The 26,619-nt window shown below is 37.9% G+C and overlaps 2 protein-coding genes across 3 annotated transcripts in view; one reads left to right on the top strand and one right to left on the bottom strand.

The window, feature by feature from the left end:
- Nucleotides 1-19,755, top strand: part of USP8 (ubiquitin specific peptidase 8) — a 67,358-nt gene extending 47,603 nt beyond the window's left edge. For both annotated transcript variants that reach the window (XM_055319992.1, XM_055319994.1), the window contains 10 exons: nucleotides 6,555-7,136; nucleotides 9,493-9,579; nucleotides 10,525-10,602; nucleotides 10,991-11,253; nucleotides 13,163-13,375; nucleotides 13,822-14,032; nucleotides 15,332-15,568; nucleotides 16,172-16,314; nucleotides 18,584-18,716; nucleotides 18,876-19,755. In XM_055319992.1, the coding sequence (XP_055175967.1) occupies nucleotides 6,555-7,136; nucleotides 9,493-9,579; nucleotides 10,525-10,602; nucleotides 10,991-11,253; nucleotides 13,163-13,375; nucleotides 13,822-14,032; nucleotides 15,332-15,568; nucleotides 16,172-16,314; nucleotides 18,584-18,716; nucleotides 18,876-19,061 (2,133 nt within the window). In that variant the 3' untranslated portion in view covers nucleotides 19,062-19,755. The remainder of the gene's footprint in view (nucleotides 1-6,554; nucleotides 7,137-9,492; nucleotides 9,580-10,524; nucleotides 10,603-10,990; nucleotides 11,254-13,162; nucleotides 13,376-13,821; nucleotides 14,033-15,331; nucleotides 15,569-16,171; nucleotides 16,315-18,583; nucleotides 18,717-18,875) is intronic.
- Nucleotides 19,756-20,464: 709 nt separating this feature from the next.
- USP50 (ubiquitin specific peptidase 50) overlaps nucleotides 20,465-26,619 on the bottom strand; it is a 45,568-nt gene continuing 39,413 nt past the window's right edge. Inside the window, exon 7 of the mRNA XM_055319816.1 lies at nucleotides 20,465-20,866. Within this exon, the coding sequence (XP_055175791.1) occupies nucleotides 20,675-20,866 (192 nt within the window). The 3' untranslated portion in view covers nucleotides 20,465-20,674. The remainder of the gene's footprint in view (nucleotides 20,867-26,619) is intronic.

The following is a 26,619-nucleotide window of genomic DNA, read 5'->3' as shown; positions in this document are numbered from 1 at the left end:
TTATTCCCTTTCTTCTGCTATTTTTGGGCTTTGTTCTCTTTCTAGTGTATTTAGGTACAAAGTTAGAGTTTTTTATTTGAGATTTTTTCTTGTTTCTTGAGGTAGGCATATATTTCCATAGACTTCCCTCTTAGAACTATTTTTGCCGTATCCCAAAGATTTGAACCATCGTGTTTTCATATTCATTTGTTTCTGTGAATTTTTTAATTTCCTTGAACCATTTGCTCTGTTTGTTTTCTTTCCTAATTTTTTCTTGTAATTCTAGTTTCATACTGTTATGGTTGGGAAAGATGCTTGATACGATTTCAGTCATCTTTGTTTGAGACTTGTTTTGTGGCCTAACGTGTGATCAGTCCTGGAGAAGGTTTCATGTGCACTTGAAAAGAGTATATTTTGCGGTTTGGGGATGGAATGTACTGTGTATGTCTGTTAGATTAATGTGGTCTAATGTGTCCTTCAAAACTACTGTTTCCCTCGTTTATTTTCTGTTCTGGATGATCTGTCCATCGATGTAATAAGTATGGTGTTAAAGTCTCTTGCGATTATTGTATTACGATCAATTTCTTTCTTTATATCTGTTAATATTTGCTTTATATATTTAAGTGCTCCTAAGTTGGGTGCATAGATCTTTATAATTGTTACATCTCCTTACTGGATTGATCTATCATCATAGAATGACCCTCTTTGTTTTAAAAAATATTTTGCTTGATAAAAATGTTGCTACCCCAGGTTTTGGGGTTCTTGTTTGTGTGTTTTGCTTCCATATGCATGGACTTTCTTTTTCCATCCCTTCACTTTTAGTCTGTTACGTGTCTTTAGGCCTGAAGTCTCTTGTAAGCAGTGTATTAGATGGTCCTTATTCTTTTATCCATTCTGCCACCCTGTGCATTTTGATTATAGCACTTAGTCCACTTACATTCAAACTGATTATTGTACTTTACAGTATGTACTTACTGCTGCCATTTTGTTAATTTCTTCTGATTGTTTTTGTAGCTCTTTTCTGTTCCTTTTTTCTTCTCTTGCTCTCTTCCCTTGTGATTTGGTGACTTTCTCTAATGTTTTATTTAGATTCCTTTCTCTTTATTTTTTCTTGTATCTACTACAGGGTTTTGGGTTTTGGTACCATTAGGTTCATATATAACATCTTACATATGTATATAAACACACACACCAGTATATTTTAGGTTGATGGTCACTTAACTACAAACACATTAAAACCAGGGCATTTTAATCCATCCCACCCATATTTTATATTCCTACCCCCCCCCTTTTTAAAAGATACTTATTTTGGGTGAGAAGAGAGCATATGCTAGAGTGGGAGGAGGGGCAGAGGGAGGAAATCTTCAGGCAGACTCCCTGTTGAGTATGAAGCTCAGTCTCACCACCCTTGAGATCACAAGCTGAGTTGAAACCAAGAGTCACATGCTTAAGCAACTGAGCCATCAAGGTGCTCCTCCACATTTTACATTTCTGACATACTTTATATGTTTTATTTTCATAATTTATTAAAAGTATACTTGATTTTATTACTTTTGTCATAATCTCCATGGTAGCTTTAGAATTTATTCCCTACCTTTAGTATGTTTGATTTTACCCAGTGAGTTTTGTTTTGTTTTGTTTAATTTTACTTCTAGTTATGGCCTTTTCTATTTAGAGTTCATTTAACCTTTCTTGTGTGGCTGGTTTAGTGATGGTGAACTCCTTTAACTTTTGTTTGTCTGGGAAACTCTTTATCTCATATTTAATTCTGAATGATAACCTTGCCAGGTAGAGTATTCTTGGTTTTAGGCTTTTCCTTTAAGCTGTTTGAATACATCATGACAGTCCTTTCTGGCCTGCAAAGTTTCTGCTGAAAAATCAGCTGATAGCCTTATAGAGTTTCCCTAATAGGTAACTTTTTGCGTCTCTCTTGCTTTAAAAATTCTCTATCTTTAACCTTTGACATGTTAATTATTATATCTTTTTTTTTTTAATTTTTATTTATGATAGTCACACAGAGAGAGAGAGAGAGGCAGAGACACAGGCAGAGGGAGAGGGAGAAGCAGGCTCCATGCACCGGGAGCCCGACGCGGGACTTGATCCCAGGTCTCCAGGATCGCGCCCTGGGCCAAAGGCAGGCGCCAAACCACTGCGCCACCCAGGGTTCCCTGTTAATTATTATATCTTGATGTAGATCTCTTTGTCTCATTTTGTTTTGAGTTCTCTGCTTCCTAAACCGGGATTATCTGCTTTCTCCTCTAGGTTAGGAAGATTTCAGTTATATTTTTTCAAATAAGTTTTCTGCCCTTTTCTCTTTCCCTTTACCTTCTGATAGCCCTGTAATGCAAATATTAGTACACTTGATATTGTCCCAGTCATCCCTTAAACTGCCCTCTTTTAAGTTCTTTTTTTGTTGTTGTTGTTGAACTTGAGTGATTTCTACTACTCTGTCTTCCAGATCACTGATCTGTTTTTCTGCATCTTTTAATCTGTTCTTGATTCCCTCTAGTGAATTTTTCATTTCAGTTACTTTCACTCTTCAGCTCTGATTGGTTCTTTTTTATATTTTCTACTTGTTGAAGTTCTACTTGTTTATTAAAGTTCTTAGTGCATTCATCCATTTCTTCTGATTTTGGTGAATATCATTATGACCATTACTTTGAACTCTTTTATCAGGTAGATTGCTTATCTCTGGTTCTTTTTCTGAGGTATTATCTTGTTTTTGTTTTGAACATATAGCTCTGTCTCCTCACTTTGCTTGACTCTCTGTGTTTTTATGTTAGGTAGGTCAACTGCATCTCCCAGTCTTGAAGGAGTGGCCTCAGGTAGAAGATGCCCTATGGGCCCAGATGTGCAGTCTCCCCCTAGTCACTAGAACCAGGCACTCCAGGGGTATCCTCTCTGTGAGCTGTGTGTGCCCCTCTGATGTGGCTAGGTTGGGACTGCTGCAGGAATACTTAGCAGGACTGGTCTCTTGTGGGTGGCTGAGAGGCCCAATCACAGCTGTTTTGGGCATGCTGCTGAGTAGAACTGACACCTCTCCCACCCCAGTAGGAGTTGCTTTAGGGGGCTACTGTCTTAGGCTGCCTACCAGGTGTGGATGAGCAGGAACTGCTTTGGATGGGCACCTACCAGTGTATGCACATTGGGCAGGGCTGATCCATAGAGGAATACAGGTAGGATGAACGGTGGTAGCAGGGCACATGGAAAGAGTGTTAGAGTGGTGCCTGTAAGCACTTTCATTCTTGGAAGGAGTCCCTGTAGATCCATGCCCCTACTGTATATACCCTAAAATTAGTTAATATATTTCCTTCATGTATGGCCCAGGTGCTTTTCAAACTCTTAGCTTTCTGTTGGGTCTGGGAACAAGTGAATCTGTGGCCTGGCACTTTTAAGAGCAGAGTCTGTGTTCTCTAGCCCTTGTGCTATCCTGGAGATAAGCCCCATTGATTTTCATAGCCAGATGTTATAGTGGCTCATCTTTCCTGTACAGATCCCTTGGGTAAGGGTGCCTAATGTAGGGTGTAAACCCCTCCTCAGGGAGGACCTCCACATTATGTGATTATTCCTACCATTTGTATATTGCCGTAACAGGTGTGTAGGTGTTGACTGTGCCTCTGCCTGCCCCTTCTACCTTTCTGAATGTGGCTTTTAATTTATATTTTTAGTTGTGGGAGAGCTGTTTTGCTAGTATTCGGGTCATTCTCAGAGAGTTTGTCTATATTTAGTTGTATTTTTGGTGTGTCTGTAGAAGGAGGTGAGCTCAGGATCTTCCTACTCCACCATCTTGATCCCTGCTCCAACAGTCACATTTTAACAATAATTATTTAAATGATTTTAAATGACCAGTGTGTTACTATAAAAATGCAGCTTTTTTCCCCTCTGCATTTTACTCAAAAGAAGGTAAACTCATTCTCCCCTATGAATTTTCCTATAAGATTTTTTTTATAGCATTCACTTTTAAATTTTTTTCAGGGGGATCCCTGGGTGGCTCAGTGGTTTTAGCGCCGCCTTCAGCCCCAGGGCACAATCCTGGAGTCTGGGGATCGAGTCCCACATCGGGCTCCCGGCATGGAGCCTGCTTCTCCTTCTACCTGTATGTCTGCCTCTCTCTCTGTGTCTCTCATGAATAAAAAAATCTTTAAAAAAAATAAATTTTTTTCAGATGTATTTCAACAGTATTTCACATTTGAAGTGGATGCCATTTGATTTGTGCAACAGGCTATGAATAGAAAACTTTGTCGTGAAATGAGATAGTTCATTTTTTCATTTTTTTAAAGGTCTTCTGCTTTTAATATTTCAGACTAAATCTTAAATAAATCTTTTTTAAAAAGTAAAAACAAAAAAACAAATCTCAAGACTAAACAGTATTTGGGCAACTTTTCTCAAAACATGAATTTAAGAAATTGAAAAAAGAGCTTATGTTATTGCACTTCCTTTAAACTTGATCAGCATGTTATTTGAACCATAATCCTCCTGTGACTTTCTGAGATATGTGCAAATTTACCTAATATATTTTAAGGTTTTTTATGTGAAAGACAACATAAATGTTTATGAATATGATTAAGCAATGGATTCTATCTGATGTTTAGAAGGAGAGACTTGTACAAAGACAGCAAAAATATAAGGCAGAATGTCATAATTGCTCAAGTAGTCACTGGAGCACAGAGCAAGGAAAGAACTTTTGACTGAGGGTATCAGGTCTTCATGGAAAAGGTAGTATTTTTATCTGGGCTGCTATAAGAGTACAATAGGATTTGAGGATTAAAGAGACAAGTATAAGATTTTGTGACTAAAGGAACAAAGCATGCTTTGGAACCAGTGAGTAGTTTTGACATGCTTAGACACAGCTCTCTGTTGGAGACGGACAAATGTGATAGTAGATAAGATTGGAAGATGGGCAAGAGTCATCAAGAGATATGCTATCAAATTGGAATTTTATCCTGTAGGCACAAGGAAACTTGCAGAATTTTAAAGTTGAAAGTAACATGATAATAGTTATGCTTTTAAAATGAGAGTGAAATAGATTGAGTTAAAATGTATATGGAAATATTTATTTTGGTTCCTGTCCACCTTTTATTATCCTTATCCTCATAGTGGTTCTTCCCACTTCATTCTCAAATGTAGGAAAAAAGAGGAGGAAATAGATTTTTAAAGAGGCAAAAAGAGAAATGAGGAACAAAGGAATGATTTCTTCACTATATTCTTCACTATATTGCAGTCTGTACAATATGTTTTATAAGAATACCACGCAGGTTGTTACTGGCAGATATTCTTACAAATTTTTATACTTGTTTCAGTAAATTGCATTTTCAAAAAATGATCTTAGGATCACTTCTAACAATTTTATAGGGTTAGTATGCTATTAAAGTGAGATAATAAACATTTAACTCATTAATTTAGGAATTTAGATAGTTTTTACCTAACTTGTAATTAGTAACTTACCTAAGTTATGAAAATTGTTATGGAATATTTTATTCATTCCCTTGGCAACATATTTATTTGCTCTGTGTCAGACACAGTCTTTACCCTCCTGGAGCTTTTATGCTAAGAGGGAAGAAAGATTTTAAACAAGTAATTATAATATTTAATCAAGATCCTAATAAGTATTATGAGGGAAAAGAAGAGGGTATTAAGAGACCATATATTAGGGGACTGGGCCATTTTGGGGATTTCGGAAATCTTTCCTAAGGGAGAGATATTTCAGCCATGACCTAAAGTTGTAATAGGCATTATCTAGATGAATAGCTGGTATAAAGGCCTGAGTTGGGAAGGAGCATGCATCTTTGAAGAATTAAAAAGGCAGAGGTAGGCGTGGGAATGTGATATACTTGATGTATAGAATGGTCTATGAGATTAGAGAAATAGGTAGAAGTGGGACCACACAGGGCCATACTATGCATGGTAAAGATTTTAGATGTAAACTAAGTACAGTGAGTAGCTATTTACATTCATGAGGAACATAGTCATATTTCTTTTAAAATGATTACTCTGGCTACAGTGTGGAGATTAGAAGGGAGGTAAGAAAAGAGGTGGGACAACTAATTGGAAACAATGTAGAGAGTATGTTGGCATGGACTTATTTGGTGGACGGTAGAGGAAGAAAATCATCAGACTGCATAAGGGCAGGCAGAGGACATAAACTCAATTTTCTGGTATGAGCTATGATTTGGATAGGGGTTACATCATGAGATAAGGACCATGTTTGTAGGGGAATTATCACATAATCAGTTTTGACCATGTTAGGTTTGTGGTGTGTATGTGAGACACTGACATGTAGATGTTGAATAACCAATTGGATATGTGGAAATGGAACTTAAATCTAGGTATGGCCAGGTTTTATGTTTTAGATGAACTCTTCCATGTACAGAACATATCATGGTGTATTGAAAGTATGGAATCTAGAAGTAAGCACTAGGTGCCTTATGAGAAATCTTGACAGACACAAATAGATATTCTGGCATATGTTGCCTCCATAAAGTGACTATTCTTTCAGAACAACTTGATTTCAAGAACTGAGGTTACATTCCTGGACTTTGACAAAAAGAGGTTTTGCTCTGTTTTTGTTGATATAGATTGATCGTACTAAAAAACCAGCAGTCAAATTGCCTGAAGATCATAAAATAAAATCTGAAAATAAAGATCACGAGCAACAGTCTCTTCAGGATGGAAAAGTAGTTCCTGATCGTTCCACAAAGCCAGTTTTTCCCCCTCCGACTGCCATGTTAACAGATGAAGAAAAGGCTCGTATTCATGCAGAAACTGCTCTTCTAATGGAGAAAAACAAACAAGAAAAAGAACTTCGAGAAAGGCAGCAAGAAGAACAGAAAGAGAAACTGAGGAGAGAAGAACAAGAACAAAAAGCCAGAAAGAAACAAGAAGCTGAAGAAAATGAAATCACTGAGAAGCAACAGAAAGCAAAAGAAGAAATGGAAAAGAGAGAAAGTGAACAGGTTAAGAAAGAAGATAAAGAAACTTCAAAGAGGAGCAGAGAAATAACAGGAGTAAAAAGACAAAGTAAAAGTGAACATGAAACTACTGATGCCAAGAAATCTGCCGAAGATAGGGGCAAAAGGTGTCCCACCCCAGAACTGCAGAAGAAAGCAGTGGGAGATGTGCCCCATGCCTCTGTGGCAGGAGATGCAAATTCAGGCAAGGTGAGCAGAAACAAACAGTACAAACTGCCAAGTAAGTGAAATAAATTGTGTTATAAAAAGATGACACCAGTGGCATTCCACAAATAGGACAGATCTTTTAAGTAATTTTCTAGTGGGCGATTTGTACTGATCCATCTACATTTGCTCTTCTACTCTCCTTTGGTTGACTGGGAGTAGGGTTGCTTTTTTTTTGTCTATGAAATGCAGTATTTTTTAGCAATTGAGGTAACTACACTCTTCATTTTTATATGTGCTATATGTTCATCAGAAGATTTGAGTGAAATACAATCTTCCTCTCAATGTGGAGGATTTAGGTGCCAAATACGTATATGATAGAGCTGTGTCTACTTAAAATATGTCCAAAATCAATGACATCTAAATGGTCCAACATTTATCTTTGTGTATAGTGGTTTTTGTGGTCACGTCTATTGTCAGTTTGTTTGCTGCTTCATCTAATCAATAATATTGACAATGATCCCATTAATGTTGCCTTTTTCTACCCTTGGTTATTTCCCAAAATTCATTCCCCTAATTTTGGGGAACATTTTTTTGTTGTTGTTCTTTAACCTAATAATAACTTATATGTTTTTTATTTTGTTTCCTGTATTATACAATTAACAATGCCTTTCCCTTTAAAATAGCAAGAACAGTTATAGCTTCTGTTTATAGTTCTGAAGCAGCAGTTCAGGCATAAACCAATATTAACAATTCATATTAATGGTGTACTTATCTGGGGAACACTTACCTAGTTAACCTTAACTATCAAAAATATAGCTCTTTGGGCACCTGGGTGGCTCAGTTGGTTGAGCAGCCAACTCTTGGTTTTGGCCCAGGTCATGATCTCAGGGTCATTAGATTGAGCCCCTGCGTTAGGCTCTGCACTGGGCATGGAGCCTATATAAGATCCTCTCTCCCTCTGCCCCTCCCCCACCCCATTCACATGCATGCTATTTCACAAAAAATATATATATCACAAACAAAAACCTTCCAAACACCTCAAGTTAGGGAAATGAAGCCCATGCACTAAATGTTCTCACTTTATTTCATGGGAGGCTCAGAATTGAGCTATTACAATTTAATTATTGTCCATTGAGTAGCTGTTAATACACCAAGTATTTTTCCTGTATTACTTTATACTTCTAATGGTAAGGCCATGAGGTATTCAATTCAGAAATAAAGTTGAAACTTAGAAGTTAAGTAATTAGCCTAAGGGCCTATGTGCAGTGAGATTCCAAAGCCACTTCCTTTCTATCTTGGTTCACTTAGGGGCAGGCAGTCGTAAGAAGTGAAAGCATTCATGCCAGATAGCCCTACAAATCTAAATAGCCCTGTGATTATCACATTAGTTTTTGATGTTACTTATTATATATAACACATTGAAAAAATTGTGTGTGTTTGTATATATGTATATGTATATAATTGTGTGTGTATGTATATATATGTATACACACACACACACACACACACACACACACACATGGTATGCTTTTAAAAGTAGGCAAAATATTGGGCAGCCCAGGCGGCTCAGTGGTTTGCCGCTGACTTCAGCCCAGGGCCTGATCCTGGAGACCCGGGATCGAGTCGCACTCCCTGCATGGAGCCTGCTTCTCCCTCTGCCTGTGTCTCTGCCTGCCCATCTCTCTCTCTCTCTCTCTCTCTCTCTCTCTCTCTCTCAAATAAATAAATAAATAAGATCTTTAAAAAATAAATAAAAGGCAAAAATACATAATTTATTCTGGAATAAAATTTGTTAAAATTATCACAAATATTTAGAAGTTTTTACTGTAGTTATTTTTTAAATAAACTATAAAATCAAAGTGAATTCTTTGAAGGAAACTATGATAGGTTCCAAGAGGATATAAAATGGATTTTGTACTTTTGAATATTGTTCTGTATGAATATCTTATAATCTCTCCATTCTCTTCAGTATGTTCATTTTAGGAGAACATGACCACTTTGAAGGCAACCAAATCATGTGAAATTAAAATAAAAGAACAGTGTTCCAAAGAGGTCATGGTGAATATACACTGATGACCAGCAACTTATAGTTGGCCTTGTATCATGCATGAGTCAGTGCTTCCCTATCCACCATGATATGCACACTCCCCGCCATTGATCATCAGTTTCTTTTCTTTTTTATCTTTAGTATTAGGAAATCCCACGTGGGCTCTATCACCTTTAGTTAAAAATATCTACTTTGACAGTAAAACTAAATAAACTCTTCAGGTCTTTTTTTTTTTTTTTCTTTTATATTTTCAGTCTGATGGATTTACTTGTATTAGCTAGTGATTGATAGGCAAGTTCATATTGGAGGACAGTTAAAGTTTTCATTTCTGAAATTTTAATAATTTTACAGCCTGTTAAGATTAAAGGACAACCAGAAAGTGGAATTCTAAAGACTGGAACTTTTAGAGAGAATACAGAAGACCCCGAAAGAAATAAAGTAAGTAGTGGTAGTTCATTGGGTTGGGGGAAACACATGGTTTATAATCACATGGTTGTCTTTACTGTATTGTCATCCTCCATCTGAAAATCTACTTTCTGAAGAAATCTTTCCTTTCATAGCTGGTTTTTTGTTTTTACATGATTGATCCATTTATATGCTAAAAAGGAAAAGATGTTTGTCTTCCTATTTAAAGTGTAATAATATATTCTACTCATTTTATGAAATTAGAAAATATCTAGGCCTTACTACATGATCCAGCAGTTCTGCTTCTAGGTATATACCCAAAAGAATTGAAAGCAGTTCATAGCAGTGTTATTTGCAATAGCCAAATAGCCAAAAGATAGAAGCAACCCAAATATCCATCCACAGATGAATATATAAACAGATGTGACATATACATACAATGGTATATTCAGCCTTTTTAAAAATTTAGGAAGTCACCCAGGTGTCCTCACTAGTATAATTTTTTGAGATTCATCCATGTTGTAACATGTATCAGTAGTTATTCTTTTATATTTACTGAATAGTATTCCCTTGTGTGAATATACCACATACATTTTATTCATTCACCAGCTAATGAATATTTGGATTGCTTCTGCTTCTTTTGGGCTATTATCAATAATGTTGCTGTGAACATTTGCAAACAAGTCCTTGTGTGGAAATATGTTTTCATTTCTTTTGGGTGAAATTGTCTTTTTTTTTTGTTTTTTTAAAATAAACTTTAAAAACTGCCATCATTGTGGGCTTGTATGTACACACATTCCTTTTCTCTTTGCTGCAGTATTTGGACTTTGAGACCACATACAGTTCTTAATTTTTAAACTTGATTTTAAAAATATTAAAGGGCAGCCAATACAAGGCTTTTTGGTTTTTTGGACAAGTAGCTTAAGTTTGTATATGGCAAAATTTAACCTTTTTTGTTTTGTTTTGTTTTTAATCTAGGCTAGAGAACCTTTAACAAGAGCACGAAGTGAAGAAATGGGGAGAATCGTACCAGGACTGCCTTCAGGGTGGGCCAAGGTAAAACTCAAAATAAGCACATAAATAAATAACATGTGTTCTTTTCTAAAAAGCTTTTTTTGTTGTTTATTCTACATCTTCTCTAATGCAGAGTCCATTCTGTTTCTTCATTTTGGAGGACATAGAGTATTTCCCTAATTACAGCAGGGTTAGATTTCTCAGTTTATCCAATCTGAGATGATGGCTACAATAGATGAGCATTTTTGGCATTTGTTACTTAGAAACAGTTAATTTTTCCAATACCCAGAGTTCTTTGGAAGTTGAATTATGGAAGTGATTATTACCATTTTATTCAAATTATTTTAATCCAAAAGTAAATTTAGCAGTGGAATACTTTTGAGTGATTTTTTTTTTTTTGACCTGTTTTTTTGTTTCTTTTCCATCTAAGTTTCTTGACCCAATCACTGGAACTTTTCGTTATTATCATTCACCTACCAACACTGTTCATATGTATCCACCGGAAATGGCTCCTTCATCTGCACCTCCTTCCACCCCTCCAACTCATAAAGCCAAGCCACAGATTCCTGCTGAGCGGGATAGGGAACCGTCCAAACTGAAGCGCTCCTACTCCTCCCCAGATATAACCCAGGCTATTCAAGAGGAAGAGAAGAGGAAGCCAACAGTAACTCCAACAGTTAATCGGGAAAACAAGTGAGTTTATCCTAATTCTTAGAACTAGAATAATCTGCTATATTTGAAAACTTCGACTCTAAACCTACTAGTTTATTAATACCAGGGAGTCAGAAATTTCTGAGGATGGTTATACCAGCCATTGTTATTTAGCACAGAGGAAAATATGGATGGATTAAATTCCTTGGTTTTTATCCCAAGTGCTAACTTAAATATATCAGGGAAAATGATCATAATAAGTATTAGTGTAGATATATATTAATACAGAATGTACATTATTATATTTTAGGGCAGCATAGTATAGAACTACCTAGAAGTTTTCCATAAACCTCCATGGTCCCTAAATTTCTCTTCAGGGACCATAATCTCTAGGATTGTTGAGTTTATCTTGTTGCAGCTCTCAAATTCCAAACTTTTTTTTTTTTTAACTCCACCTCTACTATAGAAGCAAACTTAAATAGTATTAAAATGACAAGTATTGTGTGTATCAGCTCCTAATCTTATTCTGTTCCCTTTTTCTTCATTGCATTTCTGCTGTTTTCTTCACAAGTAGTGAATGATCAGTAGGTTCAGTTAACTTTCCCAAACCAGATTTCATTTAGATGTATTCCTGGCGTGGTCTCTCTAATGCTCCTAGTTTATGATTGATAGGATTGTGAGGAGGTAATTGTCAGATCTACTTATCACTTCTAATCTTTACTTTTTGAGGGAGGGGTATAGATGGAAGTATACATAAATGGGTTTATATTAGGGCTCACTATTAAAACTGGTTAAGATTTCTTTCTTGAATCATCATTCTTATTAAAGTTTATTAATTTGAAGACAAGGGTTTTTTTAAGACAATCACACATGCAGTTATGTATTTTTATATGCATTTAACAGAGGAGTACATGAACGTATACACCTGAGCACATATAAAGAAATGCTGATTGAAACATAGTTTAATCAGTTTAATCTGTTCTTAAATTCTTTTCAGGGTGGAAGCATGTTTAGGATCAATAATAAAAGAAAGATCAATTAAGATTTTTCTTAATGCTATAGCCATTCTAGAAGTTCTGCATGTAAATCAAATACAATAACAAAAGCCTTCTTTAGTCCAAAAGCTGTTTAGTAGACATGTTGATAGAAACATTCTGTATCTGTGCTATTCAGTATGGTAGTAGCTACTTAGAATTGTAGGACGTGGAACTGAGGAGATGAATTTTTATTTTTATTTATTTTTATTTTTTTAAATAAATTTTTATTGGTGTTCAATTTGCCAACATACAGAATAACACCCAGGGCTCATCCCGTCAAGTGTCAAGTGGAGCTGAATTTTTAAAGATTTTATTTGAGAGAGAAAAGCTGCAGGAGCAGGAGGGCAGAGGAAGAAAAGCAGGCTCCCCACTGAACAGGGGGCCCAGCACTTAAGGACTAAGCCATTCAGGTGCCCCCTTTTAAATTTAAATAGCTACCTGTGGCCAGTGGCTACTGTATGTGTCAGCACACCTCTGCATTTTGGGTAATAGTACCCAAATAATCTCTGCCTCTTTTGATACCTATCCACAGTAATAAATTTTTTATTCTTTGTTTGGCATTCTGGTTGAGTTCAACATTTAGTAATGCTAAACTTTATTTAAAAGAATTTGAAAGAGTCTTCTCTTCCAAAAGACGGTACGTGTTCATGAGAAGCAGGGAATCTATCTCAGGGTATAAGAACCATAGACCCACATAAGAGGTTAAGGATACTTGTTTCTTGGGCGGGTCACAAAATAACCAGTGTTACCTAGATAATAAATGTCTTGTAAGACCCAGTACCTTATGACTTATTAACTGTTTACAAGATTACTGTGTACTGTGATACCAGTGCGGGAGTTTGCTATTTGTAGTCTGAACCTTAATTTTAGATACTGTGCATTTTAAGACATTGTGTACGTTTTTTCTTCCTCAGGCCAACATGCTACCCTAAAGCTGAGATCACAAGGCTTTCTGCTTCTCAGATTCGGAACCTCAATCCTGTCTTTGGAGGATCTGGACCAGCTCTCACTGGACTTCGTAATTTGGGAAATACTTGTTATATGAACTCCATACTGCAGTGCCTATGTAATGCTCCACATTTGGCTGATTATTTCAACCGAAACTGTTACCAGGATGATATTAATAGGTAAAGAAATTTCATACTTACTGCAATATAGTATTAAAAGGGTGATCTAACCATACTTCCTTATCACTCAGCTCCAGAGAAGACAAATTAGGAAAGGGGAAAAATATCTTTATTCTTAAGGAAAATATGAGTAAAGCCTCTTCTCCTCTCACTGACAGAAGAGGAGCAGTGCAAAAAGGTAGGGACATCAGTTAAGAAACTGGAGGTTCGCAGCCCAAAAGCAGCATGCTGGTGGGGTATAAGCAAAGTAAGATTCAGATGAGTGTTTGGGAATAAACCTGTGAATACTTTAGTGTTGGGTTACAGTATGTAAAGAGTTTAATGTTGACCTTGTCAACCCACTGTACCTTGACTATTTAAAAATTCCTTCCTTTCTTTCTTTCTCTTTCTTTCTTTCTTTCTTTCTTTCTTTATTTATTTATTTATTTGTAATTATATTTGCAAAGGTCAAATCTCTTGGGGCATAAAGGTGAAGTGGCTGAAGAATTTGGCATAATTATGAAAGCCCTGTGGACAGGACAATACAGGTACATCAGTCCAAAAGACTTTAAAATCACCATTGGGAAGATCAATGACCAGTTTGCAGGATATAGCCAGCAAGATTCACAAGAACTGCTTCTGTTCCTAATGGATGGTCTCCATGAAGATCTAAATAAAGTAAGAAATTTGATTTTTCTAAGTTGCAAAGGCTCTTTAGGGTTGCTCAACACTAATTTTTATAGCAATTTAAAATTATAGGTGATTGTTCAGTGCTAGTTTATTCAAATCTAGTGACTTTGTACTAAGGTAGGGAACTATAAAACATCTGATAGATCTAATATTTTAAAAGAAATATATAATTTATATTTGTTTACTAAAATGATAGGTCATATTGTGAGAAATTGTAAATTTTGAAATAGTTCTTAGAGGTACTATGTGACCACATGTATGTGAAAGTAAATCATAAACACAAATTTTATAAAAGATTAGCTATAGACTACCTGAACATCTTTATTATTATATATTTATATATATCATTTTCGTCCTTGTTTATAAAATAAGAATTACCTTATATAACCAAAGGACTAAGTTGAAAAGTTACTCAGGCACATATCTCTCAGATACCTTTGGTATCACTGTTACCACTGAACATATATATACACACACACAAAAAAAATACATCATATTTTACACACATGTATGTGTGTGTATATATAGGTGTGTATATATAGGTGAATATAAATACACGTATCTATCCATGAGCCTAGGAGAACAAATAAATCCTGTCTAGTTGTAGCCCTAACTCCCAGCTATGTGTGAGATGTCTTTTCTTTTCAAAATCAAAATTTTCAACATAAAAAAAGTTAAAACAAAAATTTTAAAAATGTATTTTATGAATTCTAGTTAGTTAACATACAATGTAATATTAGTTTCAGGTGTACAATATAGTGATTCAGTACTTCCATACAATAGCCATTGCTCATCACAAGTGTACTCCTTAATCCCAATCCCTTAAGAAAATGTATTTTATTAATTTCTATTTAATGAAATAAGTCATATAGGGTGCCTGGGTGGCTCAGTCATTTAAGTGTCCAACTCTTAGTTTCAACTCAGGTCATGATCTCATGGTTGTGAGATTGAGCCCCAAGTTGGGCTCTGTGCAGAGCCTGCTACAGATTCTCTCTCCCTCTCCCTCACACACTTTCTCTCTCAAACAAGTAAGATCTTTAATAAATAAAAAATAAGTCATACTTTCCTGATAAAGTAGGATTTAGAGGAAGATTTTTGGCTACAACTTTTTTATGGCACTTAATGAGATTAGAACTCTTTCATGAAAGGAACAGAAATGTTTCTAAATCTGCAAAGTGTATTCCATATATTCTTTCAATTTTATATTTAAATGTCAACTTTAAAAAAAATAAATAAATGTCAACTTTGAGATATTAATATAAATTTTAATATTAATCTTATTTCCAGGCTGATAATCGGAAGAGACATAAAGAAGAAAACAATGATCACCTTGATGACTTTAAAGCTGCAGAACATGCCTGGCAGAAACACAAGCAGCTCAATGAATCTATTATTGTCGTACTTTTTCAGGGTCAGTTCAAATCCACAGTACAGTGCCTCACCTGTCACAAAAAGTCTAGGACATTTGAGGCCTTCATGTATTTGTCTCTACCCTTAGCTTCTACAAGTAAATGTACATTACAGGTAAGTTCAAGAATAAATGATTTGTAGAATAAATGCTGTTTATATGCATACAAATGTACTTTTTTAGATGAAACTTACACATACATTTTGTTTTAATTATGTCTATGTATATTAGAAAAAGATTTTTTAAAAAGTTTTTAAAAGATATTTTCCTATAAAATACTTTAAGAATTGGTGTTTTTTAAAGTTTGCATTTTGAAGAAGTTTTAAAAGTTATAAGAATTTGCTTCACAGGGGGATCAAATAAGTAGCCTGTTTTCATCACAACAAGAGAGTGATTTAGCTAGCTTGTTGATATTTTTGTGTTTGCTTCCTCGAGAATGTCATTTCTTCCAGCAAGACTTCCTGAGACACCAGGTAGAGTGCAGACACGCAGGACTGCTTCCCTCCACCATAGGCAGCACTCACCACGCTCTGCACTCTTGTTATGGTCGGCTCTCTCATCTGCGTTCCCCACTAGGTCATAAAGTCTGTGAGGGGATTGTTTTCTTCTAGTTCACTGTTATATCCCTCATGCCTGGCAGAGTAACTTATTGAGTAGACGTTCAGTGATACTGTGAAGACAGGAATTAATAAGTAACTGCTACTTGTTTCTGCCTCCAGGATTGCCTTAGATTATTTTCCAAAGAAGAGAAGCTCACAGATAACAACAGGTTTTACTGCAGTCATTGCAGAACTCGACGGGATTCTTTAAAAAAGATAGAAATCTGGAAGTTGCCACCTGTGCTTTTAGTGCATCTGAAACGGTAAACAATTTTTTCTACCATTTAGATGAAGGAATTCTAAGTCCTTCATTCTAAGTCATTTTGTTGTACTGCCTGCTAAGGATGCATTGCAAAGGAAAATATCTGATTAGGGAAATAAGGCAGAAATGAGGAGACTCTAGTTCCTTACCTTAGTGTTTGCAGTAACAGCAAAAATGACTACATGACTCTTTCATGTAATGTCATCTTTTTTTTTTTTTAAAGGAAATTTAATTATTACATTTCAAATACAAAATTTGGGGTAGCCCGGGTGGCTCAGTGGTTTAGCACCACCTTCAGCCCAGGGTGTGATCCTGGAGACCTGGGATCGAGTCCCACTTCAGGCTCCCTGCATGGAGCCTGCTTCTCCCTCTGCCTGTGTCTGTGCCTCTCTCTCTGTGTCTCTCATGAATAAATAAATAAAATCTTTAAAATATATTTAATATATATTTATTATTTATAATAATTATATATATAATTTTATATTATAAAACATCAAATGAAAATGTATTTATACAGTATAATAAAATGATTGGCCAATAAAATTTATCAAACAGTAAACTAAAAAAGGATTTAGTCCTAGGCTGAAAGTGAAATAAAGAATTTTTTAAAGATTTATTTAAAGAGTGAATGCTCATGTACAGAGAAGTCTGAGAAGTTTGAGACAGAGTCTTAGACTCCACACTGAGCATGGAGCCCAACATGGGGCTCGACCTCATGACCCTGAGATCACGACCTGAGCTAAAACGAAGAGTCAGGCACTTGCCCAGCTGTGCCTTGACTCCTTCTCAGGGGTGCCCTAGGCGTCCCTGAAATACAGGATTTAAGTGTAGTCTTAAAGATGTTAAGGATGCCATTGTTGGGTGCAGACATTTTTGTCCAGATTTCTCCAGCCTGTGAAAAAGATCTGGTCCTCTAATAGAGAGTTATAAAACATGTCCTAAGTGTTTTGATTTTTTTTTTTTTTTTTTTGGTCTTTGTATATAATCTATCCATGGAGGGATAACTATGGGTCATTGTTTGATCTTTTTATTGAGCTGTAATTTTAGTTTCAAGAAAGCACTTCTATTTTAATTATTTGCTTCATTATGTATTACTGGAGATTCTTTGGCAGTTATATTTTCAACATCGATGTGTTCAAATTCCTCATGTAAATTTTTCAACAACAGCCTGTGAATCAGTTTTTCTCTTCTTGAGGATTGTGGAGGTATAAACATTCTATAAATGATTACACATTTGTTCAGTTAAAATTTTTAATGCTGCTTACTCTTTGCAGAATATCTGAAAATATAAATGGTTCAGAATTCAGTTTTTGAAAATTCTGAAATAATATTTCACCAACATACTAGTATTTTGATGTTTAAAGGAGAATATGTCAGGATCATGGAATGCCATTATAGTTCACCCTGCTACCTGAGAGTATTCCTGTGAAATCTTTCATAAAGCAAAACGGTGAAAAGCAAAGAAGCAGTTACCATTAATTTATATGGAAAATCTTGAGCATTCCCAAACCCCCAAAATAACCTTCTCTTGGGCCTTTCTGATGCCTTAGGACACATCTTGCAAAGAGATGCACAAAATAAGTCAAGGTAAAACACAGATGCCGACAGCTTGATGCTGAGTATTCCGGGAAAGACTTGGTGGTGCCACTCTTGCTGCTCGGCAAGGTGCCTGCTGCCTCTACCAGCTTACTGCAGAACAAATACTGCCAAATGCTATTTTCACTGTTCACTTTTTTTGTTAAAAGCAGAAATCCTCTTGGATTTCTTTTGGTTAGCAAAAACAAGGACTAACGTAAGTCTTCTATTAAAACAAAGCAGCATAATGTCAACTTTTGAAAAGGAGGAGATACCTGTGTAGTCTGTGTGCTTGCAGTTTCCAGCTCCAGCTTCCCCAGCAGTAGTCTGTCCTCTGGACATGTGTGGTGACTAACATTATAAACATGGGTCTTTGTAGGTTTTTGCCTTTGTAGAAAACTCCTCTCACAGTTCTGGCTGGCCTAGGGGTCTGGGGACCACGGTAAGACTCGTCTCTACCCCCTTAGCTGTTTGACTTAGGGCAAGTCATTTCATATCTGTGTGCCTCTGTTTTCTTGTTTGTAAAGAGGAAATGAAGCCAGATGTCTTTATAGGTCCTTTCACTACTGAAATTCTGAGTATTTGAAATGGAGTTTATGGTCCTGGCTAAAAGTTTAGACTATCGAGGAATGAACTAGAGTCATTCTGATATTTTTGGTCTGTCGGTATAATTAATGTCACGTTTTGCTCCGCAGTTTTTCCTATGATGGCAGGTGGAAACAGAAATTACAGACTTCTGTGGACTTCCCATTAGAAAATCTAGACTTGTCACAGTATGTTATTGGCCCAAAGAACAATTTGAAGAAATATAATTTGTTTTCTGTTTCAGTAAGTATCTTGTGAACTAAATATTTTCATATTTTGTTTAGAAAGAAAAAGAAAGAGTTGCAAGTGGTTCCTTCATAGGAAAATAACAGAAAGCTTTGAATTATTTAAAATATGTCAGTAATTTCAATATGAACTGATTGTCCATCTCGTTTGGCACAGAATCACTACGGTGGGCTGGATGGAGGCCACTACACTGCCTATTGTAAAAATGCGGCAAGACAGCGGTGGTTTAAATTTGATGATCATGAAGTTTCTGATATCTCTGTTTCTTCTGTGAAGTCTTCGGCAGCTTATATCCTCTTTTATACTTCACTGGGACCACGAGCAGCTGATGTAGCCACATAAGGAGAAGTAGGTTATAAGCTACTTATCTTTTAAGACGCTGAGCGAAACAACTCGACATACTTATAAAGATACTGGATAGCTATAGCTGGCCCTTTAGAGGAATTCTAGGACAGTGGGAGCTATGTTATTATCACCATATATTTTAGGTCAGTGCTATTATCAAAAAACTGACTAATAATATTTAACAACTATTGCAGTAAGCACTCCTTACAGGTACCATTTATTTCAAAACCTTTATAGTTTGCTCCAAAGTTAAAGTAATTAACTAGCTAAGCATTATTATTCTACTGGTCTAAAAACCATTATATCCTTTTTTTCCTTTTCACTGTTATGGCCTTTTCACATTTCTAAATCCCAGCTTGATCTATGAATACTCTAGAATGATGTAAAGCAGATAGGAATGTATGTGTATATATTTATTGCACACTTGCACATCAAATCAATGTACATAGTATAATATGTGGTCCTTTTGTGAAGCCTAGAACTCAGAGGATTGTTTGTTTTTCTTTTGGCCTATTCTGAGTAACTGCAGTGCTTTCTTAGGGAAATGACAGGGCAAAGCTATTTTTTTGTTGGCTTTGGGCTGTATTTGTGCACTAAATCTTTATTCTAAAAAAATAAATGGAAACTTTCTTTAATTTTTTAAAATGAATTTTCATTTACACCTACATTAAAATCTTAATGAGAAAAATAATTTAAAATCCTTTAAGTGTACTGTCTTTAATTTTATATTATCAAACTATTTTATATACACACACACTTTATCCTACTACATTGACTTAAAATTTAGTTCATTTACCCTGTTCTGTTAGGACCAGATTTTACTCTTCCTTCAACTTGATCTAGAACTGCATATAGCACTTAGGATTCTCAGAGTTGGGAGTCCGGATTAGAATAGAAAGGCATAGGAGTCAAGCATGACTGCAAAGTGAACTGCATTAAGAACCATATCTTTACAAAATGATATATTAAGAGACAGAGAGGAGCTTAGAATTTATTATTTACCTCACGGACTCAGTTGCTATAGATGAAGTGAATAAAAACTCTCCATATAAAAATAAGATTGTAAAAGGTGCTCCTGAAAGATAATCACCATTAATGGACTGTCAGGGAGAGGATGAAAGGATGAATTTGAATTGTGAGGTTGGCAATTTTTCATGTTCTGCAGTTGGTCTAAATGACTTATTAGAGTTCTTGGCTAAATTGTTTGATTAACTGAATATTTTCAAATCATATTCTTAAGGTCACAGAGCTACTTGAAGAAAACTTACTTTGGTTTAGCTCCATGAAGTATCTTTGGGAAATAATTTCTTGCAAATATATAATTGAGAGGTTCTGTGATAAATTCATCTTAATAAACATTGAATTTTGAACCCTGAAATTAACCCATAATATGCAGTGCTTTGAAGGCCCCCATCAATTAGCATTTCATCATTTACATGCTGCCTTTTTCAGTAGGCCCGGACCTATCTTCTTTGGTAGAGACTTATCATGTAAAAGGGTGAATAATATACCGGAAAGACTTAAAAATGTCAGTGATGCAAGTAAGTTGCAAGAGTTTAATGACAAAGCAAAACTTTGCTTTTTTGCAGTTTTCAGGAAACACCATTTTCCTAGCTCTTGCATTTTTTTATAGGTATAGAAAAGGGCTGGCAGCTGTAGAACAGGAGATAGGCTGTAGCAGTTTGAACTGAAGTATCTGGAATCTCACTGACTCGTGTGTCATCAAAGCTATACCAGGCTTGGGTCACTGAGTTCTTGCAGAAAGCAGTGTAGTGGCCACCATCCAGATCACCAAAATGGTTCTAGGAGAAGAAGGAATATCAGACTTAGTATTCACAGGCAAATAGCTACTGGAACTAAAAAAGGTAGGGCCAAGAAATATTTTCCATAGTAGTCCCTTACACTAAGTGTCCTTTTGTGGTTTCATAGTAACTACAGAAAAATTATAATATTGTTAAATCCTGCATATGGCCTAACTGCTATTACTATTTTTCATTTGTTGAACTACTTATATATTGGGCCCACTGATTAAACAGTGTGAATGAGATAGGATAGTATTGGGCAGCATCAAATATTTATCACTGAATAGTGAGCACCTACTGTGCATAGACTATTAAACATTAAAGGAAATGGTAAGATAGTCCTCTTTCCTAAATGAGCTTACGGTTTAATTTGGAAGATGGGCTAAGGAGAGACATGAAAAAAAGACTTTTAACGTTGGGGTAAGACATTTAAACAACTCCACACTGCTACTAATTTGAGGAGCTTGGGCTATAATTTGAGGAGCCTGGGCAGGAACAACCCCCTCAGTCACGTAGCATCCAGAGAAGAACCTATTCCATTCTCTTTTTCCCATGTCTTTCCTAACCTGGTAAAGGAATGTTTGAAGCAGACACTGGAGAACCTCACTTCTCAGAAGGCAGTATGGTTTAGATCAGGGGTCAACAAACCAGTTGCCCATGGGCCAAATGCAGCCCACAGCCTGCTTTTGTGTGGCCTGTGAGTTAAGAATGCATTTCATATTTTGTATAGTTGAAAAAAATTATTTTGTGACGTGAAAATTATATGAAACCCAAATTTCAGTAAATAGTTTTATGGGATACCCAGCGATGCTCATTCATTTTACATTTCTCAGTGGCTGCTTTCACACTACAACAGTAAAGGCTGGATAGTTGCAAAAGAGACCACATGGCCCACAAAGCCTAAAATATTTACTGTCTGGCCTTTTACAGAGTAAGTTTGCTGACCCCTGGTATAGAAGGAAGAAGATGAATTTTTATAGTCCATTCTGACTGAGAATTCAGCTCTAATACTACACAATGACCTTAAGTAAATTAACCTCTCTGAGCTTTAATTCCCCCATCTATAAAAATGGGGTAATAAGATATCTCTTATACAGCAGTTATTGGGTATCTTTGATTAAACCTTCATTTTCCCTGCCTCTGACCTTACATGTTATGGAAGTATCCCAAAGCTGACACTTAAAAGATCCAAGCTCTAGTCCTGCTCCTATGACCTTAAGCTGACATGCTTCAGCTTCATTATTTATAAAATGGTACCCATGACAGTGTGATATAATTTGAGAAAGAACATCTGGTGGATATGTAGTGTCCAGATGATGAAGTATTGTTTTGAATGGATCATCAGACTGGTCACAGCTGGAATATGATGTTCAGTTTTGATAATTTAATGTAAAAAAATTTTTTTTGACATAACAAGGTAAAGCATCTTTCTAGACTTAAATTTCCAGCAGTTATGGCTGACCACTAACGTGAAAGCCTTAGTTACAAAACCTTAACGAAAGTTGGATAAACTTGGTAAGCACTTTGAAATGCATAGCTGATACTAAAGATTTTACACTAAGAGTAATCCCCAAGGGCCAAAAACAGGAACTAAAAACCAGATACGTGGTTGATATCGTGACTGCCTGGGAGTAAGGACAGTTCCTGGTCTCTGGAACCAGGGTGCCTGGATTTTAAAGATTACACATGCACAGTAGATAAAGTCTTAGGTCTCTGCAAGGTAAGGCATTGGATTGAGAGCCACACACATAGCCAGGAGTCTTAGACACTCACCCTCAATAAAGGATAAATCAGTTCTTGTCTTAGCTTAGGCTATTGATACAGAGAGTGAGTCATTCCTGGAATTTGTTACCACAGATCTGTCTTACTTGGGATTCAAAATTACACTACCTAAATGTTCTTAGAAGCCTGTGAATTTATTTTGGGGGTTATTTTGAGAATTATTTGGGTGGCACTTGGCAAAAGTATCTTTTTCTGGATAGGTGTGCCTTAATTCAGGGTGTCCAGGATACACACATACAAAATCGCAATGATGCTGAGCTCACAGTTCAGAATTACACAACACATGTAGAAACTACATCCCCATGAGTAAGTCAGAAGGCAATAAGTGGCATGATTAACTCCCCTTCCCAAGGACTTTAGATAATAGATTTACCAAACAGAGACTACAAAAACATGTTTAAAGCGATAGACATTTAAGAGAAAGAAGCTAACAAAAAAGAGGACTTCCAGAAATGAGAAATACTTTAATATTTAGTATAAAAAGACTGACGTAGCAATTAAATAGTACATAGAATTGAAGAGACAATGAATATAAAGATAAAACTAGGGACGCCTGGGTCGCTCAGAGGTTGAGTGTCTACCTTCAGCTCAGGTCATGATCCCGGGGTCCTGGGATTGAGTCCTGCATCAGGCTCCCCACAGGGATCCTGCTCCTGCCTTTTTCTTGCCTCTGTCTCTCATGAATAATTAAATAAAATCTTAAAAAAAAAAAAAAAACTAAGGAAATTACCCTGAATGTAGTAGTGATAGAAAAACTAGATGAGAAGATTCAGTATATACCTAGAAGTTCTAAACAAAGGGCACCTGGATGGTTCAGTAAGTTAAGCCTCTGCCTTCCGGCTCAGGTCATGATCCTGGGCTCCCGGCTCAGCAGGGAGTCTGCTTCTCCCTCTCCCTCTCCTTCTCCTTCTCTCAAATAAATAAAATCTTTAAAAAAAAAAAAAAGTTCTAAAAGAGTGTATTATAGGAGCAAGACCATATTAAAAGTGATAATGACTGGGGCACCTGGGTGGTTCGGTGGTTGGGCATCTGCCCTTTGGCTAGGGGGTCAGGATCCCAGGGTCTTGGGATCAAGTCCTGCATTGGGGTCCCATGGGGAGCCTGCTTCTCCCTCTGCCTCTCTCTCTGTCTCTCCTGAATAGATAAATAAAATCTTAAAAGTGATAATGACAAAACTATTAATAAAAGTCATGAATCTTCAAATTTGGGAAATACAAGACAGGAAGAACAGACCCTCCACAGTTAATCTAGGGAGAGGGCCACATAAAAGGGTAGGACGAATGGAGGCGACCATGCCCCTGGTGGGACTAACCACAAACAGGAGGGGCACCACCAGCCCCGAGGAGGGAGAGGATCAGACCCCACACCAGGCACCCCCAGCCCTGGGGACCTGCATTGGGAAGAGGAGTTCCTAACACCTGGCTTTGAAAACCAGTGGGGATTATCTTCAGCAGCTTCAAAAATCAGTGGGTCTTCATGCTAGGAGAGCCAGATGGAAAGAGGAAAGGGCGTCCTCACCCTTAAAGAGTCAGCATAAAAAACAATTCAGCCAGGCGAGGTCCAGTCCCCGGATGGTGATATAGGAAGACCCTGAATTCACTGTCCCCACGGACCACACCAAGTTACATCTATTTATAGAGCGGCTCTTCCTGAAGAACTGAGGGCCAACTGAACAACGAAAGAGAACAGCAAGAAAAACGGAGACCCAGTAATTAAGGGTCTGTGGGAAGGGATAGTACTAAGGGACCAGGAACAGATTCCTCCATCCTCGGGCACAGAAAAAAACCCAGTGGCTTAAAAGAGCAACCAGCACATAGAAGAGCCAGGCCTAGAACTCTGCTAAACGGCAGGGCTGCTGCTAGAACACTCTCCGGGCGGGAGGGGCTGATGGGTGCAGTGTGTGCTGCCCTTCCACCCTGACAGCAAGGCCAGTGCTCCATCCAGATGCCCAAACCGGCCTGCCCCCAGGCCCCCAGCACATACCATTCCGCTGGTCCCACCAAGGCGGCCACAGGGCAGTGCATGGGGACCCCCCCTGGTTAGTGCTCACAACAGCTCTGGCATTTATACCAAGGAGACAGGCGCAAAGCATGCTGGAAGACTCCAGGCCCACCCACTTCAGCTTCAGGTGGCTTATCAGGGCACCTGTGGTGCAGACCACTGTGAAACCTGCCAACTGATGTCTCCTTCAGATCCAGCTGTCCTGCCAGAGGTGCTCCCTGCATGAAGTGCCCCCGGGGAGTCCCCAGCTCATGTCTGCATCGGTCCCGGCCACCCTGCCAGGGCACTTACTGCACCGGGCACCCCGGAATCCTCCTGCCACACCGGCCTTGGCTCCAGTCATTCAGCCAAGGCATACACCGAACATTCCAGGAAACCCTAGCCTGAACCTAATTTGGCTTCAGCTGTCCCATCAGTGTGAAGAGCCTTGGACAATCCACCTTGCAACCCCTTCAGAGTTTCAGAGCTGTCCTGCCAGGGCACATTGTGTGTGGACATCCCAGGGACCACATACCGGCCAGTGCCCATTTTAGCTTCAGCTGTGCCTCTTCTGTGCAGAGTGGCCCAAGACCTCTCAGCCTGTAGCCCACCTAGGCCCCAGCTGCCCCTCCAAGGCACCCTATGTGCGCAGACTCCTGGGACACCACAGGCTGACCCTCTGGCTTCATCTGTCCTGCCAAGGTGCTCTCTGTGTGTAGAGCCCCAGCACCCCCTCCCTTGCTTGCTCCCACATAGTTTTACCTATCTCACCAGGGCACCCCCCGTGTAGAGATCCCAGGGACCTCCCATCCTACACAATATCTCAGCTCCAGTGACCCTGCCAGGGTGTCCCAGCACAGACTGCCCCAGGACACCTCAGCTCTCACCTATTTCAGTTTCAGTGGCCCTGCCAGAGTGCCCTCAGCACCCGGAACCCCAGGACACCATGTCCTGTGTCTGCTTCAGCTTTGGCTATCCTGACAGGGGCCTACTGCCTGGAGAGCCATGGGATCCCTGTGTTGCACCCACTTCAGCTTCAGCTGACCTGCCAGGGTGCCTGCTATGGCAGAAGCCCCAGGGCCTCTTGGCCCATACTGCACCTCTGTCCCTGTCACCCCTCGAGGCACCATCTGTGCACAGAGCCCTGGGACACCCTGGATAACACCCCACCTTAACTTTAGCTACCTTGCTAAGGTCCCTTCTATGTGTAGAGCCTCAGCATATCCCAGCTTGCACCCACTTTAGCTTCAGCTGTCCAGTCAGGGGGACCCACTGTGTGGAGAAACCAGAGACCAGTCTGCCCTTACTTCACTGTTAGCTGGGTCCTGCCAGGGCTCCCACTACATGGAGAGCCCCAGAACCCTCAGGCCACGCCATCCACAGCTCCAGCCAGCCAGTAAAAGTCACCAAGCACACAAAGTCTACATAAGTCATGACAAACACAAGATCATTCCTTCAAGTTGAGAAGGAACCATTCCAGCTAATGCATACAAGGAAATGCAGAAAGTCAAGAAAAATGGAGACAGTGGAATATGCTCCAAAAGAAAGAACAAGACAAAACCACAGAAAAAGAACTAAATGAAATGGAGATAATATGAAAAAAAGAACCAAAAATAATGATTGTAAAGATGCTCACTGGGCTGGAAAGAAGCGTGCAAGACGTTAGTGAGACCTTCAGTAGGTAGAAAATATAAAAAAGAATCAATCAGAGTTGGAGAATACAATACTGAAATGAAAAATACACTAGAGGGAATCAACAGTGGATTAGCAGGTGAAGAAGAACATATCAACAGTCTTTAAGACAAGGCAACGGAAAGCACCCAAGCTAAGAAAGGAATCTTTAAAATGAGGATAGGTTAAGGGATCTCTTGGATAACATCAAGAGAACATTTGCATTATAGGGATCCCCAGAAGAAGTGAAAGGGGCAGAAAATTTGAGGAGGAGTGCCTGGCTCGCTCAGCCAGTAGAGCATGCAACTCTTGATCTTAGG

The sequence above is a fragment of the Nyctereutes procyonoides genome, unplaced genomic scaffold (genome assembly GCF_905146905.1).
Source record: "Nyctereutes procyonoides isolate TBG_1078 unplaced genomic scaffold, NYPRO_anot_genome, whole genome shotgun sequence".
NCBI classification, from domain to species: Eukaryota; Metazoa; Chordata; class Mammalia; order Carnivora; family Canidae; genus Nyctereutes; species Nyctereutes procyonoides.
The sequence above is the reverse complement of the archived record's forward strand: the minus strand, read 5'-3'. Positions and strand labels throughout refer to the sequence as shown.